The sequence below is a fragment of the Solanum tuberosum genome, unplaced genomic scaffold (genome assembly GCF_000226075.1).
Source record: "Solanum tuberosum cultivar DM 1-3 516 R44 unplaced genomic scaffold, SolTub_3.0 scf00128, whole genome shotgun sequence".
In the NCBI taxonomy this organism is placed as follows: Eukaryota; Viridiplantae; Streptophyta; class Magnoliopsida; order Solanales; family Solanaceae; genus Solanum; species Solanum tuberosum.
Genome location: NW_006239053.1, coordinates 836,893 through 858,225, shown reverse-complemented (window position 1 = coordinate 858,225; position 21,333 = coordinate 836,893). Strand labels below are relative to the sequence as shown.

Sequence of the window (21,333 nt, the reverse complement as noted above, 5' to 3'; positions counted from 1 at the left end):
ATAGAGAGTCACTCAACTAAGGGTTCTTTTCACAGAAAGTCACTAAACTTTCCTTTTTAACCTCAAAGTCATTTAACTATGAATACTTTATCTACAAAGTCACTCAACTTTTGATATTTCATTTAAAAAGTCATCCAAACAATTTAAATGATTTTTTCATTAAATTTTATTGAAATATAATTTTTGTTTAAAGCTATTTCTAAAAAAATAACAAGCTCATTCAATTATTTATTAAATTTTGTTAAAACACTTTTTTTTTATTTTGTTGAAACACAATTTTTGTTTAAATAAGTTTTTAAAAAAACAATAAAATACTCATTCTAATAAATTTTATTAAAATACTATTTTATTTTAAACTAATAAAGCGAAATGTCATAAAAGTGAAGAAGAATATGGACACGGAATCAGTGTAGTAGAACTTGATTGACATAAAACTAAAGGATAGTTAGTATCCATGCTATAAGGCCATGCATCTGCCGTAACTCGCAATATGGATCAAAGACGATAAAAATAATTTGTATTTTAATAAATAATTAAAATGGCTATCTTATTATTTTTTTAAGAAATTAGTTTAAAATGAAAATTGTGTTTCAATAAAATTTAATAAAATAATAAAACTGAAAATCTTTTTATTTAAAAAAAACATAATTTACAAAAAAAAAATTATATTTCAATAAAATTTAATGAAAAAATCATTTAAATTGTTTGGATGACTTTTTAAATGAAATATCAAAAGTTGAGTGACTTTGTAGATAAAGTATTTATAGTTAAATGACTTTGAGGTTAAAAAGGAAAGGTTAGTGACTTTCTGTGAAAAGAATCCTTAGTTGAGTGACTTTCTATGAAAAGAATTTCTAGTTGGGTGACTTTATGGTTATAAAAGAAAGTTAAGTGACTTTCTGTGAAAAGAACCATTAGTTGAGTGACCATCTAAAATATTAACTCCTAATAGAAGACACTGAAGAAGGATCTCCATCTGGGTTACAGATCATCTTTTTTTTTTGTCACTTAGGCCTCATTTGGAGAAATGCTCCCTAGCAATGATTTTTCCATATTTGGGGATCGAACTCGAGACTATTGATTAAAAGAGGATCAACAACCACATCCACTGCACCACATCTATTGGTGGTGTGTTACAGAAAGTCACTGACCATATTATTTATCCAAAGTAATTAAGATTATATATACATATAATTTCTAATGATTATGTACACCAAAATGTTCCTCCTTAATGTCTAAAATGATGTTTAACAGTTTGCACCAGCCTTGTAGCTATGTAGCTTTACAGCATATTTAGGCATGTCCTCGTGCAAAACTGAGTCACGATTATCCCACTAGTCCCCTACTACAAACCATGTGATACCATTATTATACATGTACTACATATCAATCTTCATTATTTATATTTTATTAATCAGAAAAAACACAACCTTATACAAGAAGGCATCCAAAAGTACTCATGTACTATAATAGTTTTACCACCTTTTTTTACCCATTTGCTATTCAGATAGTTAATTAACTGAGTTATTAAGAATCTTCAGGATACAAACTTAAAGTGAATTAAAACGATCCTACAATGTCTATATATGAGGCAATAATCGAGACTATATATTGTACCACTATTTTAAATAATTAACTCCTAACCACTACTATCTAATCGACTTTTTGTCTTCTCACTTGACAACTAGGTAAAGATTTTGACAAACTAGTAGTACAAACTTTTAGATTTTCTTAAATTAAAATTAATAAACTAAGGGGTCATACTTCTTTTTAAACATAGTTTGTATAGATATTTAAAGATATTAGTGGCGTATCCACTGTCCATTATGGATTCCGCAGAATAAAAATCCATGGTTTTCGATTCGAACCTGGTATATGATTGTAAAATAATCATTATTAATAGAATAAGATTTATATTCTAAATACATACAATTATATATGTAAAATAAATATTTAAACCATCAAATCGCTTTTGCCTACTTTAAGCCTTTTACATATCTAGTCGGGAGAGATTGTTGTGTAGCCAAACCTTAATCTTTATTTTGCAAATTAAACAGGTTATTTCCATAGACACTCAACTTAAGAATAACCTAAGAATAACCTAAGAGGGTAAACAATTATTTACACCGACGGTGCATAACTTCAGCTCGATTTAACTCTCTCAAACATGCTCAATTGCAATAAAATTACTTGAACCTAAATTGAGATTCAGTCACACACACACTAGATTAAGTACTATTCTATTATTAAGTTGTAGTAATACTGAAAATTAACACCAAATTTCTTATGGAATAATTAACACACAGCATATTAATTATCACTAATCATACCGTATACACTATAACAAAACAAGGTAGTACAGCCCTTGAATTAAATACCAATAGTTCATCTTCTTCATCCAATCTCATCTGAGACCCATTTTCCCTACCCACCAACGAATCAAACCCGGAATCCTCTTTATCCACATAATCCGGATCAGACCCGACCCGACCCGCAATTACCCGACACACCAGCATCGCACGCTTCACGTTCATAAACCCGAATTCCTCCTCAATCTCCTCAGGTACCGACACGTGTCCCCTCCAACTGGTAGGTTGCATGGAAATTCCGTCCATCTTATGTGAGAATCCACTTTTTATAATTCCACATACACTACAATACTGTTGAGTACATATGCTGGAATTACCATTTTGTCCTAGCTCACAAATGAAGGTAGTACAGTGGAATCTCAACAATTCATTGCCGTCAGCTATACACCTTTCGTCTCTCTTAACGACGGCGTTTCGGCTTGCTTTTAGCTTAACGCATTCTCTGTATTCTTCGAACCGGGATAGGATCCGTTTGCTGTTGTGGATCTTAAGGATCCGATTGATAACCGGGTTCTTCGCTTTATCAACCCAACCCGTTTGGAAAATGATCCGAACTATATTGTTACCGGAATCCCCATCTGTGAGTTCCGAAATTGCATGTTTAATCGATTGGTGTTGGTCGAGATGAATGGGGCTTTGGAATACTTCGCCACATAGAGTACATGGGTAGATATCGTTTCGTAATGAGAAGAATAATTGATCGGAGGTGATTTCGGATTCGGGTATTGGAGAAACGGAGCGGTTAATTGGGTCATCTGATGAAATGGGTTTTTGAAGGGACCTTGTTGAAGAACAGGGAGATTGAATTGAAGGGTTATGGTGAGTTCGGGTGTTGATGATTTTTTGTTTATTGGATGAGAAAATACGTTTGATGTAAGACCATGAAGAGGAAATAACGTTGGTGGTTGAGGATTTGAGACGAGTAGACGGTGGTGGGGGTGAAGAATCGCGATTAGAAGAGAGTTTTCGTTTTTTTGAAGAGTGATTTTGGGATGAGATGAAGCAGCCGAGGTGAAGCAAGAGGAAGAGAAGAGAGAGGAAATTAGAGAAAAGGGGACGAAAGACAGTAGCCATGGCTATGTGATTACATTGAGAGGAAGATGAATATGATCATAGAAGGGGAAAAAGGTGTTAGGGAGATGGAAATGTGGAAGGGGATAAAGGTAAAGGGTTGGTGTTTGGTGGAAGGGTTACTTCATGGCATCTCTTCTGATTGTTCTTTGTCTTGTTTTGTGGATTTAATAGTGATTTTTTTAAATTATTATGAGGATAATTATGTTATTTTGGTAAACTATGACAGCTTAATATAATATTGGGTAAAAATATTGCACATTGAATCTAACTTGATCCGAAAAATAACTATGTAGTTGGTGTTGTTGTGACTAATTCACACTCTAAAAGTTAACTCCAATGTTTTATAAGGAGATCACTATCTTATTAATAACGATATTTCTTTAACAGCCCATCTCACATCAATCTTATTAGCCATTGATGTAATACTTTTTTCATTTTTAAATAATATTCATAAAATATAAATTGCTCAAATTCATAAAAGAAAATTAATTTTACATCTCATAATCGGGATTATAACAGACGTCTCATACAAATTTTTAACTTTTCAACCAATATGAAATTATAACAGAGAAGCACTTCTTATTAAAAAATTGTTCATTCATAACTCTTGAAATCGAGACTTTTAGTTAAAAAAAATAAAATAATCATTTATTACATTATATTTTTTGACATGTACCGATGAACCTAGAGTTATATGTTTAAAAATCGGTGCAAAAAATAGTTGTGTGAAGAGTATTGCAAATATTAACGGAGTTAGTAAAAATATTTCATAAGAATATTGCAAATATTAAAGAAATTAATGAAAAGTGATTCGTAATGTTTTACCTAAGCACGTTAGAATGAAGACAATATTCATTGATACTACATTAGAATAAAGTTTAATATTATTCGACTTTTTAACTGATTTTTACCATCCTATTTTTATTTTTATTTTTATTATTGCATAATATCTAAGTGCCTAGTTTATGTTTGCTATATAGATCGGTATTTGTAATTGATTTTTAATGCAATAAGTTACATCTTTACCGGAGCTAATATAATACATGAATTAAGTAAAGAATTGTGTCTTTGTTTAACAAATTGCATTGCCAATTTTCTGATTATCTTTTAATCGTTTACTATGCCGAAATACAAGGTGCAAATAGTTATAATTACCTCGTTTATACGCTAACGTCCTTGACAGACACTTCAAAACATGGCTGGTCCTCCATTCATCCAGAAGTTAGCAAGTGAAGAACACGTTAAAATGTTGTCAAAATAAAATAATATATTCCATTCATGTGGACGATAAAATTCTCTCTGCTCTCAACAGAGAATCCCAACGTCCACACTTTTGTATTTTTCAATCTTAATTAATTTTATCCTCGTTATTAATTACTTAATTGTTTAGCTCTTTGGTTTTACTATGTTTTTATTATTATTATTATTATTAATTTTGGAAAAAGTAGTACTAGCTTATAGTTTTTGCATTTATTATTAATAATAAAAATTAATACCTGTGTAGATTCAATTATTAAATTTCATTTGTGTAAACCAAGATCTGTATCTATGTCGAAAATGGGCATGTCATGTGACTCAATAACTCGTGGTCTTGTCCAACTTCAGTTCTTTGAGTAATGAGTACAACAATAATACTACGATATTTTGTGATAATTATTAAGCAGTAATAATATTATATATGTATTTATACTGAATATTGTATATAAATGTTGCTTAAAACTTTTGTGACACTTGATACATTAATCCAATTTGCAGCTAAATATTTTTTTGACGATAATATTGTTGTTAAAAAAATCTATTGCAACAAAATATCTCTTTTGTTGTAGTGTGTAACAACATATTTGGTAAAGTCAACAAATAGGGTCCGAAAAAAGGGATATATGTAGATTTTATCTTAGAGTAAAAAAAATATTTTCGATAAACGTTCGACGTTTCAAAAAGTACTTCTTCAATATTTTATATAATTTTTAAACAGATTAGTAAAATCCTTTTGTGGTAAAAATAAAATTGTAGATGCAATATATTAGTATCTACTAGTCTCAATAATTTTTTTTGTCTTATAAGGACAGTACACCAAGTAGAGTAAATCTCCAAATTACTTTCAATTCTTAGGGATTGTGAATCTACATTTCTTCGTAATTTTTCTTCAATATAATTCCTAAGGTTTGAATGTAGTTAAATTTAGTGGTAGGGTTTTGGACTTGTGAAATAAATCATGATTCAAATTAGCATTTGGGTATTTGGGATTATAATGTTAAATATCACATCCTCTATAAATATGATTTGAGATTTTTAAATCATAATTTCAATTATGATTTTTAAAATGTAAAATTCAATTCACAAGTTTATATTGAAGAAAAAATTACATATCATTTTAAATTTTATAAAAACAAACAAAAAAGCTCAGTTTTAGTGTAAGGAGATTATTCATACCACGTGAAAGAATTATATATATATATATATAACTAGTCACTAGTCGATCGGTTGACAATTAGGTCTTTATAAATTATGTGTATTTCAAAATTTGTAATCACAAATATTTATTTATTAAAGGAACATGTAGAGATATACGATTTATCAATCCAACGCTTTCAAATATTTTGATATCTTGTTTATAACTATAATTTGCTCATTTGATAAGACTATGTAAGAATTAGAGGAAGTTTGATAATTTTCACAACTTGTGGAAATTTTTATGTTTAATGACTAACAAAATTTACAACTTAAAAATTCAAATTGCATATCCAAATAAAACTATAACTTCAAATCAATCTGATTTCAAACAATATCTCGTGTCAAAACAGACCCTTAGAATAAATTATTAATTCGACCAAATTCGTATGTAATATTCTTTATACATTGCTTTTGTGATTCGTGATAAAATCATTAAAATGAGAACAGTAGGGTACAATTAATAAATTAACTAATGGTGCAAGTGGATTATAAATCTTCAAAGAACAATTGCTCTCTTTACATTTATAGAGGGGCCAATTTGATTTTCTCTTTGTCCGATAAAAGATATGAAGGCCCTAATTGTCCCCTTCCATTCATCAATATAATGCTTCCAACTCTAATTATTACTATGTCGTCTTAAAATATTTATCGTATTTATCATCTATATATTTTTCAAATAAAGGGTGAATGACAATTTTATTTTTATTTGTAGTATAAGATATATAAAAAAAATTCATTGTATTTTTTTGTTTATGTATAATAATTGAGGTGTTTATAATCTTTAAGATGATTATGACTAGAGATACAATAAAAAAGAAGGAGATGATTTTAATTTAAACTCTAAAATGATAATTATTTTAAATAACGATGACAAGTATTTTAAAACGGGAAAAGTAATTTTTCTCTCTCTCTTTATTCCCTTCACTTTTTTATGCATCTTCTTCCCCTTTCTAAGAACTAGCTAGTTGGTTGTACTTAAAAACATATTATATTATAAAGTTTTAAAAAATAAAAGTTGGTTGTACTAAATACTGTTGTTAATTCCGATTAAAGGGGTAAAAGATCACGAGAAATTTGCCACATCAAAGTGAGGGCATTGGATCTCTAGTCTTGCAAAATTGTAAAAATTGACTTGTTGAGTTTTACTAGGTAAATGGCCTTTTATTTACGTCAAGTTAAATAAAAATGCAAGGTGGTTTCTTTTTATTTAATCAAAATGAAAGAATTTTAATAGCATAGTTGATTAACTATTTAAACTTTTATCTTTTATATATATATAATCAAAATGATGGTGGATATATTAATATCCATATAGATGTAAAGTAATACTTACCTATTAGAATTAATTATCAGTTACTGTGTGCTTCAAATTAACTCGAACACCACTAGTAATGTTGCCTTTTGGTTAATTTCAGAGCTAATTAATAGTAAAAAAATTAATTTTGAGCTCAAACCAAAAATTAGCTCACGAGGAGAAAACGATAAAAGAGCATACACGTTTATGATATTGACATTACAATATAAGATAAGATGGGGGCCAAGAAATCAATGTATATGGCACGTCTCAAGATATACTACATTTTTATCTCAATTATAAACTTTATGATATTGACATGACAAGTTTCACAATTTCAAGTGACAATTCATTTTCATTAACCTTGTATCAATGGTCCTGCTAATTTATTTATTTTTGCATATTTATGATCTCAAAATTATTTTATGACAAGTTGGCAGCCTTTAATAATATTCAAACTGTAGTACCTCTAGGCCCAACTTATTAAAAATTATGTAATTTACTAGCTATAACTAGAGTCATAAAACCCTCAAAAACTGAAGTATACATTATATTCACGTGAAAGCTTAAACTCATGTATAATTTCACACATTACGTGTAAATAAAATACTCAAAGTAAGAATTTCACAAAAAAAGAAGTTTAAAATATAAAGAAGTCAAAGGAGTTAAACATCTGCTACCTATGCATTAAAAAAGTTAAGTTTAATCATGTAGCAATAGTATAATTTTCCGTCAAATGATATTAGAATGAACCCGTTCAGTCCTACCTGGCTTCACACACCAGTCAATAAGGCATTACTACACTTCAATTAACTTAAATTCAAGTGGTCAATTTCCACAAATTGAAAAATGAGTTTTAAAGCTTTTACCTATTCAATTAAATATTTACTACCAACCTACTTAAACTTGGCTGGGGAGAATGAGGAATTTATAACATATACTTCTCTTAGAAAATCTGATGTAATAACTTCAAAATTAGAATAACTTGCCATAGTTAATTTTATTAATAACAACATGAAAAAAATTACCGAAAAATAATATAACAGCGTGCTATATATATTTAATTAAATTCTGTTAATAGTGTAAACTTTCTTTTAATAATCAATATATATATAACGTAATTAGAAAAAATATGAAAAGGACCTTACTTGATCCATGACGAATTTTAGTTTATTTAAAAATAAAAAAAAACCTGTAACAGTTAAAATTGACAATTAATTTCCAAATAATTGGGATGTCAACATCAAAATTCAAAATTTTGACTAACTAAATCAATGAAAAGATAAAAGCCTGAGGCCACGAACTTTGACTTTAATTGTTTTTAAAATATTTAATAATAATCTAAAAAATTATTTTTTCTTATTCAACATTAATGCGATAATCGATAATTTATATAAAAATAGGAATAAGGGTCTGAAAAATACCCCAACTTTGGTCGGATTTGCTGTTGCGTTACTAAACTTTCATGAGGACCTATTACCTTCCTAGACTATTTTATATCGTTTTTTAAACATATATATTTGCCCATGTGGACAGAAAAAATAATGCAAAATTATAAATAGTAATGTGTCCACGTGGACACATATATACCTTTAAAATACACTATTAAATAGTTCATGGGGTAAAAAATATGGTATTAAATAGTCTAGGGAGGTAATAGGTCCTTATGAAAGTTTAGTATCGCAACAGCAAATCCGACCAAAGTTGGGATATTTTTCAGACCCTTATCCCATAAAAATATTAATAATAATTTGATATAAATTACAATATTTAAATGCCATTCTCTTTTTTTAAGAATTTAAATATATAAATTAACATAAAATAGAACCGAAGTACACCTTTCTTTCAATTTAAATGTGTTAGTTTGACAGCTTACAAATTTAAAACATGAAGTATCACTTTTTAATTTTGTGATCTCAAATTAAAGATGTGTGGTTCTTTAAATCTTTTCGTCTTAAATTGATTATATAAAATGTTGGACTTAAAAAAAACTTATTAAATATAAAAATTAATAGTATTAAAATATTTTTTAAGAAAAGTATAGTAGGTTCTAAAGAGTAGCTATCAATAGTGACCTTATACTGGCACATCAACAGATTATTAATTTATATCCAAAGTTTGTTCTACTTTTTTCTTGAGTAATTTCCCTAGATAGTCACCCATGTTTGAGAAATTACCTTGGAATATCACTTATGTTTGTTTTAGGACCACAATATCACTCAACTTTACCTCTTTTCCTCAAAATATACTTACACAAAAAAAACATTATATCTCTCATAATAGGATGCCATGTCACATTATTCCTTTTTCATTATTAACATTTTTTTAAAAAAATTTAGACAACCCATATTATCTAGTAAAAAAAATTTACATAGCCCAAAAATTTCTACCCTAGTTCTAGGGGAATTAGGCGGCAAATCCAAATATGAGCTCCTTCGATTCTTCAAGAAAATATGTGGCTTCCTCCGATTTTTCAAGCGAGCTAATGTTTTATATGGGCACTAATGGGCAATGACACCTTTTTGTTGAGTTCAGAGCCAAAAGTGTAACTTTTTTCTTTAAAAAACAAAAACGGTACATCAAAAAAAAATTAACCAAAAGGGCAAAATTGCTCTTGACGGAGCGATTTTGTTTTGACAAAAATTGACTCCGCTCCTCTAAAAGAAATAAAAATCGCTGCCGATTTTTTCAAAAAAATATTTTTTCTTTAAAATCGCTGCTATAACAGCGTTTTTATATATAAAAAAATTAAAATAGCAGCGATTTTGTTTAAGAAATTAAAAAAAAAAAATACTACCCTTGCAGAGAATTTAATAAAAATAAAAAAAAAAATTAAAACTGAAGCCAGCGATTTTCATAAAAAGCTTTTTTTTTTTAAAAATCTTTACCCTTTCAGCGATTAAAATGAAAATTAAAAAAAAAATTAAAACTGAAAATCGCTGCTTCGGCAGTGATTTTTTCTTTAAAAAACTTGTTTTTTTTAAATGGCTGCCGCCGAAAATTTATGTAATTTAAAACTTGTTCTTTATGTTTTTTTTTTAATTCCTTAACAAAAAATCGCTGCTATAGCAGCGATTTCACTTTTTATTTTATTTTATTTTATAAAAACCCTACTATAGCAGCGATTTTAAAGAAAGAATGATTTTTTTTTAGAAAATCGCTGCCAAATGCAGCGATTTTTATTTCTTTTAACGGAACGATGTCAAATTTTTGTCAGAAGAAAATCGATCCGTCAGGAGGGATTTTGCCCTTTGGTTAATTTCTTTTTTGATGTGCCCTTTTTGTTTTTTAAGGAAAAAAATGACCCTTTTAGCTTCGGACTCCCTTTTTGTTGATATTTTAATTCATTAGAGTAATAAGGTAACTATATTGTCAAACTACAAAGGATATAATGTTTTTAAAGAATAATAAAAAATGTTAATAATAAAAAATGAATTAAAAAAATGTTAATAATAAAAAAGGAATAATGTGACATGGCATCCTATTAGGAGAGAGATAATATTTTTTTGTGTCAAATATATTTTGAGGAAAAAGGTAAAGTTGGGTGATATTGTGGTCCTAAAAACAAACATAAGTGATATTCCTAGGTAATTTCCCAAACATGGGTGACTATCCAGGGAAATTACTCCTTTTTTCTTCACTATATTTTTTGGTACATATTTTAGTTCATAATTTGGCACCATATAATTCAGAATAAGCTACCGACAATCGACAAATATTTAAATGAATAAATGTTACACCTAGGAAGTGCTCCCTTTCTATTTCTATTATTTTTGTGTTGGTGGACTACAATCTACATAGCTTTTTGAAGTAGGGTCATAAAAAAAACAATTATGGATGAATATCATATTTTCAAGGGCCTACGTTAATACTTATATATGTAAAATAAAATAGTGTGGGTAGTATCTTGATTACTGTCCCTCTATGCTTGATCTACTATCATACAATATAATTCTCTCATGCTGTTATAAAATGATTATCAATCAGGGTTATCGTGGAATGATTAGAATTATATATGTGATTTTTTAATCAGATTTATCATGCTTAAGTTTTGAATATGATTTTTTTTTGAAAATGTCGTTCTAAAAAATGCATGGATTTTGCAATGTGTGGATTCAGATTATTTGGGCTTCAATGTCGGTATCAAAGTTCGATTGAAAAATAAATAAATAAAGAGAGAAGTACGGAAAACACCCCTAAATTAGGTACAAATTATTAGTTTCATTTCCGAATTATTGACAGCTTTTAAAACACTCATTTACTTGACTAACTAAACTTAAATACACCCGATTTTTACAAGAATTTGAGACCACTTGCAATGTCATGTGACAAATTGGAGGTGTATCTAAGTTTAGTTATATAGAAATGTGACAAACAAGGATATATTCCATGAATTAAGATATTTCAGGTGAATATTTTATCAAATTTATATGTGATAAGTTAGTTATTATTCTTATCTCAAATACCTAACGATAATTTTGAGAACTATACTAGATGGTCATGATGGAACGACTGAGTTAGTATTGACCCCACGTGTGCTAATATATGAATAATTTTGTCTACTACTTCTATCTACGACCCAAAGACCAGAAGCACTAGCTAATAATTTATACTCCTGTCGACCCCATCTTTTGATTTCCACTTAGCCATTGAGTAGTTCACACCTCAATGTTGTTGCTTTTTACCAAAAAATAAAATAAATACTCCATTTGCTATTCGAAACTACTTATTTGATTAATTAGAATTTATGTCAAATAGGTTTATTGAGCTAAAATAATTAAGATTTAAAAAAAATATAATGTGATATTATTCAATTTATATCAAGACTCTATAAGTTTTTTCAAAGGCCTCACAAGTCACAACAATTCATATACTTTCCCATCTCACAAAAAATCAAAGGCTATACATTGCGCCTCATGCCATCACTTCACCATGTTTATATTGTCTTGTCGAAATAGTGACACATTTACTAGTTATTGCACTAAAGCATCGCAAAGATTTCGTTGAGGTTTAAACCCGTACGGTTTTTTTAATATATAAAATAGCATAAATATACTAAAAGCATCATCATTGAAGAGTTTTTCATTCCTAATGTTTGTGAGAATGGAACTTGTTCACACAGCCAACAAAAAATTTTCAGTAATAGTTTTTTCAATCCTAATGTTCAAATCTAAATAATTATTTTTTTATTTGTAGTGAAGAAATTTTAATCATAACGCTGAAAAAAAATAAAAAATAATCATAACGCTGCGGCTCGACGAAAAATCTTTATAATTAATAAGTCATGAAAACAATAGACTAAGAAAAAGTATAGTAACAGCTCATATGTTAGAATCAATTTCAAGGCATTATTGGGTCCTTAAAACTCTAATTAAAAAGATAGGAAGGGCTCCACGCACAAATTAAAGTTGGTCATAAATTATCAAATTTTGCTAGGTGATTAATTAAGATAGATACTACAAGCACAATTAAAAAGAGCAGGTCCACCTGACTCCCAATTTAAGCCCATCTGATTAGTGGAAAGATAAGTCAAAAGCACAAACACTATTGATGATAAACACTTTAATTAATTAATCTATTGAAATTTTAACCACTATAAAGTGTTTCCCCTTCATTAATCTTTTATTTCTGAACCCCCACACTAAAATTGGTGAGTTGGGTCTTTCATGAATGATACTGGAATTGGCCCAGGCCCAAGACCACAAACAGGCTCATTACTAGTGGGTCGGGCCAGTACAGGTTAATCAAGTTTTTTTTTTTTGAGAAACTTTCTCAAATAGCCACTATAATAAACTTAATTATGCCCCATAGATATAGTTTGCATATTTACGGGTTGTAGCTACAGTTTAAGCTGCCTCGTTTGTATAATTCGCAAGTACATTTGTATAATTCGGTTATTTTTGTATAAATTCGAAATAAACAATTTATACAATTACAAACATCAAAAGTGTAAACAGTTATACAAACTTCGACTTATACAAAAGTTATACAAATTCCGAATTATACAAACGTGCGAATTATACAAAACCAAAAAGTTGAGCCGCGTAACTATCGCTCAAAGTAGGTCGCGAATTGTAATTAAGGCAAACTATAGCTATGTTAAGTAATTAACTAGTATATGTTTGCTTATACGCGTAATTTTCCTCTTCTTTTTTTTTGCGGGATCTGTACACAAATCTCATAGGATTAACAATTAATTACATAAATCCCTACATTTTTTCAAATTACAAAAATCCCTTAAATTTGGTGGAATCTGGATACAACCCAAAATGTCTTGATACATCATGTCACGATTTCAAATACATCATCAACGTCCCGATACATCACGTAAAGTGATGTATCCGAGAATAGGAGAGAGTAGGAATTTTTGTAATTTTTTCAATTGGTTGGAATTTTTGGAAAATAAGGTAAAATAAGTTGTATATTTAGATAATTTTTCCTTCTTTTTTTTTGTGGCTGATGCATACTTCTTAGAGAGTCTAATGTACTACGAATTAAATTTTTGCAAGTTATTACAAATGTTAGATGACGATAATTTAATATTTTATTTATAAGGTTGAGCGATACATGAACAAAAATGATTCGTACTATAATTTTTGTTTTTAAAGAAATGCATGTAAGGTGATGATTTATAGTTACAGATAGGTGGGAATATTGGACATATACTTAGAGAAGTAGAAAGAAAGTTATTGACACTGTGTTGATTAACCAGGACTCATCACAAGATTTAATTAAACTGTTTTTGTCCTTGATTCACCAACCAAAGAAAGGAAGATACAAATTAATTGACATATTTTGTACATGTGTAAAGTTGCTACTTGATCAAACCTTTGAACTTTTATACACCGTCCATAGTGCCAACAAAAAAATTATGTTACACATGTTACAATCAGTCTAAGTGTAAGCCCAAGGTCCAGATCGATATGGATGTCATACAAACAGCTATTGGGCTGAGTATAGAACTAGAAGGTCTTAATAAATGTTGATTTGGGATTCAGACCCGACCTTCAATTAGAAAGAATAGTTTATGTGTATCATGATCATGTTTAGGCAAAAACTTTATCTGGCATCCTGCTTTCTGTTGGTCTAGTTCCCCATCTCCTTCTTCCGTCAATCCTAGTTCTAACTTACAACATTTTTGCATTTTTCATTTGTGCTTTTACCTTTAAAGTCACTGCATTTACTTTCTGAAATTATAATTAAACTTTAGCCTTATTAATGTAGTTGAGAAACCAATTATATTGTCATTATTGAATTTGAGTTCACTACAATACATCTAGTCATTTAAAAGATAATTACAAATTGCTTATCATAAGTTGTACTTTTCTAACTATATATGTATACTACTAATTAATTAATACCCAATATTTGCTTTAATAAAACAAGCTAAAATTTTATTTGAACATAAGGAAACATATACAGTATAAGGACTTTCAGCATCGTATAGTAGTATCCCTCCAAGTATACGTAAATAATTTTTTCTTAAAACTCAAGTAACCAAACAAATCAATAACAAACACATTGAAAATTACAACAAAGCAAATACAATTACAATTATCAATAATTCCATTATACCATTTTAATTCCCATTTTGCCCTTTCTTCATGCAGACATAGCAATCTTTGGAGTTGCAAGATCGAGTTCACGTGGATTCAAGTAAACTTTAAGTCCATTTTTCATGAACAAAGTCAACGACATTTTCTGTTCAACTTTATGACCGGGAACCGGTAATAGCCGGTAACGAAGCAAAATAGCAGCAGCCACAGATTTCATTTGGAGGTAGGCCAAATCTTTGCCTAAACAAGTTCTCGGTCCACCATTAAATGCAACAAATTTATACCCATCTTTTGGCGGTTCGAACCGGTCTCCACCGGTCGAGAGCCATCTCTCCGGTTTAAACTCCATGCAATCCTCACCCCAAACCGTTTTCATTCTCCCGACCGAGTAAATTGAATAAGTTACTGTTGAACCGGCTGGGACCCACGTGCCATCTGGCAAAACATCATCAGAAACGACATATTTGAAATCTTCAGGGACTGAAGGGTATAAACGTAAAGTTTCGGCTAAAGCCGCTTTGAGATAAATCAATTTATCAGCTTCATCAAAATTCAGCGGCTCTTCAGTCCATTTTTCATGATCTTCGCCGCGGCTTTCCTTTAAAACGTTCGATATTTCTTCAACTATCTTATTTTCCACGTGGCTGTCGTTCATTACGTTCCAAAAGAACCAGCTCATAGCGACAGATGATGTGTCACGTCCAGCTAGGACAAAGTTCAAAGCGATGCGTTTAAGTACATCACTTGGAAATGAATTACCGTTTATGTCCTTTTTCTTCATGAAACGTGACAATAAATCATCTGATGGACTTTCCTTACGCGAATCCAAAGCTTCGGAGATGTAATTTTCGACAACTTTGAGGCTCTTTTGTAACCTTTTTTCAGCTCCAATGCCTAGAAATTTTTTCAACCTCCAAAGAAAGTAAGGGTATAATAGTCTTTGCATGGTGGCTTCAGTGGCTGAATCAAAAGCTATAGCAAATGGATTTTCAGGCATTTTTGGTGAAAGGGTTTCAGGGTCTTTACCAAAAGTAAGTCCACAAATATTATCAAAAGTTAAACGGAGCAATAAATCTTGCAACTCGACCGGGTTTTTTTCCTTTGCGGCTTTATCCAAAATTACCCACAAACGAGTTCTGATGGTCCGGTTTACCCACCGGTTCATTGCTTGTCGTAGTGTCCGGGTTGTGAACTCAAGAGCAGCGGTTTTTCTTTGCATGAGCCACGTGTCACCATCACTGTTGAATATGCCTTGACCCAATAGGTCATCGAATGCATTTTGCCAAGTTGGACCTTTAGGGTAGTTATCGAACCTGATATAGCATATTATTAGCTGATGTAGACATCACGATTATGAATAAATAAAAAATGTACTAGTGAAATAAGAGCATAACAATAGCTACATTTATATGAAGATATTTTGCTATATGACTCATTGTCCTCTTTTGCTTTACAATGTTTTGTAAAAGACCTTCAAGGGACAAAAATGTCATTGACTTGCCAATTTAAATATTTTTTGATGCATATATAATACTCTACAACTTTAATATTCCCTATGCTTACATCCTATTATACTATATGTTCAAGCGATTAATTGATATTATACCTATAGTTACATAATTTATATGATCATGATACGTTTTACATAATATCAAACCTGGTTCGAAGAATATGCTCGATGTTTTTCGGGTGACATGTGACGGTATAAAACCCTTGTTTCCAAGCTAGAAATGGTATGCAAATAGTACACGTTTGATATGTTGCAGATACACCAGTAGACCTTAGATTTTGAGAAATCCAGTCATGAAATCTCCTTCTATTCAAGAAAGTATAAGGGAGGCTACCAACTAATGGCCACACTTTTGGACCACTTAACCTTTGTGCTAGGAGATAAAACCAAAGAAAATATACAGTAATTGCAGCTATTATTCCAGAATAAACTAGTATAGGATCCATTTTGAAAAAATTGTTTCTCTTTTTTTTTTTTGGTTTAAGTGAAGTAGAGAGGAAAAGAGAATGAATGTGTTATATGGAAGAGGGGAGAGTAAGGTTTATATATATATATATTTGTAGAATGTATTAAAGGAAAGGTTTAGGAGAGAGTTGTTGAGAATTTTTATAACTTATGAAAGAAATTAAAGAAAGAAGGTCCTTATTCGGTTGATAGGAATTAATGTAATGAATTTTATTAATTTTCTTACGAAAACTTTACTGACTTTGCTTTGCTTTAGCTTCATATAATTTGTACACGTCTCATTAATTTTCTTGTGCGTTACAATTTTTTTAAAAATTTGGTCATGTAGTACTTGATACAAATTTTAAACTTATTTAATCAATTGTTTGTTTGTTCAATATCTATCGGCTGTTTTTTCGTATTCCAGACATAATTCATAATATATACTATCAATTTGAAAATAATAAAAAATATCATTTGTTCAGGATTAGGATATAATTTGCTTTCTTTAGGTCATAATTAAGTAATTAAAGTCCTTGATACAAATAAATATTTACATCTTATTCTTTCTTCTTAGATTAACTATGTAAATTGTTATCTAAGAAGAGAAAAATGGAAGATAATGTATATTTTCCTCGACCAAACATAATAAATAAAAATAAAAATAAAAAACAAAAAATATTAAGTTTCACATGAGCAGAAGAAGTGGGGAGTGGTTGGGAATCGGTTTAGCTGTGTTGAGAAATACATCTTTTCTCCAAAATCTGGAAAACTATTCTAAAAGGTTTAGTTTCTGCATGCAGAAGATTAGAAAGATTAAATTAGAAGCTTTAAAAAACAACCTACTTAAATTGGTTTTGTTAAAATTTAACCCTTTTAGAGGTCGGTTTGTAGAGATAAATAATAGTTTTTGCTTTCGATACACTGTTACCAATAGGTACATAACTCAAAACCTCTAATTAAATATGACGTCGTTCCACGGTACTAATTACGGTTTTGGCACATGGGGAAGTCTTCCCAAGCAAGAAATAGAGACACACACAATACCACCTTTTACCTCCAACTTTTCCTGCTTTTAACTCTTTCTTAAGAAAATCTTTGTGATTTACAACAACCTTGACTTTTGTAGTATTATAAAGGCATTAGCTGCAACTTACGACATTAGAATGTCATTAAGCAAATGATCACCATATACTTAAACATGTTAGAATACATTATTTCCATAACTAATCCTGTTATTACATCAAAATTTAATTGGAGGTATAAGAAACTTCTAATTAATACTGCAAAGGAAATACAGTTCATGCCAGATTGTTTCATAGGGTATAAAACTTCTTTGACAATATATGTGTACACTCTAATTTATATACTTTTTTGATTTTTTTTACCATGTGTCCAGTATTTGTATTAGGGTCCTACTAAATTTGAATTCGCGCAAAGTAGAGACTATTTCTAGGGGCAATGCTCCAACAAGCATATTTTCCATTTCCAAAAATTCGAATTTGAGACCTCGTGGAAGGAACCAAACTATCTAATTAAACTCTAATTTATATTGGTGGTTTCAGCAGGCTTAAGCTGGCCTGGACTGGAAATTCAGGTCCAGTTCAACACCGCAGTTTATTTACAGCCCAATAAAAGGGTCCAATTAAGTAGTTATCCAATGACATTATATTTAGCTCTATATTTATATTTGAGTAAATTTTCCGAGTATGCACAATTAGACACCTAAATTTGTATAAAATTGAACAAATAAATGTACACGTCATATGTTAAGAGCCGTCTCTCCAGTTTGTCAACACATCACTAATTAAGCTATTAGTAGTTCGGAATCGGTTTAGCTTTGTTGAGAAATAAGGCTTTGCTCCAAATCCTTGAAAAACGATTCTATATGGATTGGAAGGCTTGAATTTATGAAGCCCAATAAAAGAGTATCACTTTCTTTTAAAGATATACTAAAAAGAAAAACGTGTATGGAGAAGGATGGAATAGCCGAAAGAAAAAGAATCATAACTATAACTTCTTACTTTTTTTTGTCCCAATTTAAATGACACTTTTTTGTTAGTTTGTTTAAAAAACAAAACGCATTTTTATATTAGTAGAATTTAAAATACACATTTTATCTTAATGATTTATAGTAACACAAATACTTATGACTTATTTTAAACCATAAATTTCATTTATTTTTTTTATCAAATCAAATACTAATATTACATGAATTAAAAAAAACGAAAGGAGTATATTTTTCTAGTTTTGGAATATAATTGGCTCTACCTACATGTCCACTATGATCACAAAAAATCACAAGTGGTGCAACAAGTTGCCACGTGTCAATTCCTCCATCACATGGCAAGATGACCTCTCAATCTTTTTCCTATTTCCACCTAAGGAAATAAATTACAAATTAAATAGACGAAAAGTTGAATTTAAAATATAAAAAATGGCAGAAGTAGAAGGGATAATAAACTTGTGGAGAACTCGCGCTACATCATACGGCTCATATTCATCCTACTAGAAATCAGATCAACTATATTATCCACATTGGAAAAATCGATTATTGCTTCTACACAGAACCAGAAAATTGGAAAAAGCCCTAATTTTGAAATTCAATGGCGTCGTTGAACTTGTTCGTCACTCCGATAGCAGCCGTAACCACACAACAACATCGAAGAAGAGTATACACGGCGGCTACGGCGTCGAAGAGTTCCGGCGGAAGCACTGAGGAGAAATCGCTTTTGGATTTTATACTTGGTGCATTACAGAAGCGAGACCAGCTATTGGAGACAGATCCACTGCTGAATAAGGTTGAGGATAAGAGTGTAAGCACCACCACTACAGGCCGGAAGAACTCTGTTGCTGTTCCTCCTAAGAAGGATGGCGGCGGATTTGGCGGATTTGGTGGCCTTTTTAATAAGAAAGAATGATTCTACTCTGTGAGTCTGCTTAATTTTTTTTCACAAAAATTCTGCTTCCTTGTATGAAATTTATAATTTACTTCACTCTGTAATCTATTACTACTATTGAATTGAACAATTCATGAGCTACTTGCTTGCTCTGCAACATTGGTTATTTGGTGATGGTAGCTGCATTTGTATACTATAACATACTTTTAATACACATTTCCTCCCAATAAACATCATATCTGTTGTTCTGAACATGTGAGTTCGCACCTCTTCAATCCAGATTGTTGGCTATAAATTGTAAGCTACAAATAAATATGGTGTCTGATGATATTTGTGGCTGATTTTTGAGTTTATTCAAGTTATTGAAATTTGAGGAATCGCTACTATTAATGTATATCTATTTTATTTTGGGAGAAAGTGATGCATAACCTCAGGTACACTGAGTGAGTGAGTGAATGAATTAAATTCCTTAAAAACACAGTAAAGTAAAAGCTCATTAAATTAATACTCGGTTAATTAATAACCTCTCTAAGATAATATTTTTCTTCGTTTTGATTTGGGCCAACGGAAAAAATCATCAATTTCGATAAGATAATAAGATAATGTATTTTTAGAAGATCCCTATATAAATGTATGGTCCCGTTAATGTTATAAATTAATAATACTTTAAAAGTACAAATATATCTGAGACAACTTAGTTAAATATGATTCTATTGTGTTATGTTTTTTTAAAATTTAAATCTAGTTGAAGCTCATCTCTAACTTTTCTTATTGCATCCAAAAATTTTGGTATTGTCTTTTCAAACTGCACCATAAAATTGTGAAGACTTCTAAATACGATAAGTGTTTTCTTACACATAACTGGTTCCAAATGTATTGTATCATCTTCAACTTTATCATCAACATCTTTTTTCAATGGTATCCATAATTTCTTTTAAGCTCTGGACCTCTAAACATGTATCATTTTCACCCATCCAACAGGTTATCGACTCCATTTTATTGCGATAACCAAAATTATTAATCATGACTTCAAGTTTATGAATGACATTTTTACAAGTGAGTTTATTTAAATTCTCTGAGATTTCATCACAGAACGAATTTTACGGTGTCAAAGCACCCTTCAAATTAATAAATATTAATTTATCAATTAAATAATACCTCTACAAAATAATAATATTTCATGGTCCCACCTATATTAATTCAGTGAGATTTTACTGTCTTAAATTTTGTGGTCTCAAATATTTTATCCTCTTCTTTCTGATTTATGTCTTTTCAATTTACTTCCATTTTTTGAATTAAATTCCTTAAAAACAAAGTATTAAAGTTGTAGTATAGTGGTAGATCTCTTTTTAAATTGACACTCATGTCCGGGATCAAATTTCATTGTGAACATTTTTTTTTTAGCTTTTCTTCATTTAGTTCAGGACCAATCTTTCACGCTTTATATATTATTAATTTTTTTAAAATGTACTAAAAAAGTAGATTTTAACCCAAAAAAATCCAAACGTATTAAAAGGTCTCTTGTAACCGAACTAACTTTTTGTACCTATAAACTATATACTACTACTTTCTTGAAATTGTATGTTATTGACTTATTCACAAGTTTATACTTTTATTTTTTAAACCCCTAAATGAAAATTCTGGATCCGAATATTAGCCAGGCCGGAAGCAGATATTGGTTCGAACGATAAGTGGACATCTTACTATTGGGTCCAGTGGAGAATGAGATGGT

General features: G+C 30.0%; 3 protein-coding genes across 3 annotated transcripts; 1 reads left to right on the top strand and 2 right to left on the bottom strand.

Moving 5' to 3' along the window:
- Nucleotides 1-2,135: 2,135 nt before the first annotated feature.
- On the bottom strand, nucleotides 2,136-3,597 carry LOC102585494 (uncharacterized). The gene has a single exon (XM_006350764.2). It carries the CDS (start codon nucleotides 3,441-3,443, stop codon nucleotides 2,325-2,327), a length of 1,119 nt encoding a protein of 372 aa, XP_006350826.1. The 5' UTR covers nucleotides 3,444-3,597; the 3' UTR covers nucleotides 2,136-2,324.
- Nucleotides 3,598-14,708: 11,111 nt separating this feature from the next.
- Nucleotides 14,709-16,756, bottom strand: LOC102577568 (CYP86A33 fatty acid omega-hydroxylase). Its single transcript, NM_001288290.1, is given in 2 exon segments — nucleotides 14,709-16,060; nucleotides 16,405-16,756. Coding segments are annotated over 2 exon segments (1,566 nt in total). The 5' UTR covers nucleotides 16,704-16,756; the 3' UTR covers nucleotides 14,709-14,793.
- Nucleotides 16,757-19,147: 2,391 nt separating this feature from the next.
- LOC107061263 (uncharacterized) lies at nucleotides 19,148-19,815 on the top strand. The gene has a single exon (XM_015310196.1). The coding sequence runs from the start codon at nucleotides 19,308-19,310 to the stop codon at nucleotides 19,620-19,622; it is 315 nt and encodes a 104-aa protein (XP_015165682.1). The 5' UTR covers nucleotides 19,148-19,307; the 3' UTR covers nucleotides 19,623-19,815.
- The last annotated feature ends 1,518 nt before the right edge of the window (nucleotides 19,816-21,333 follow it).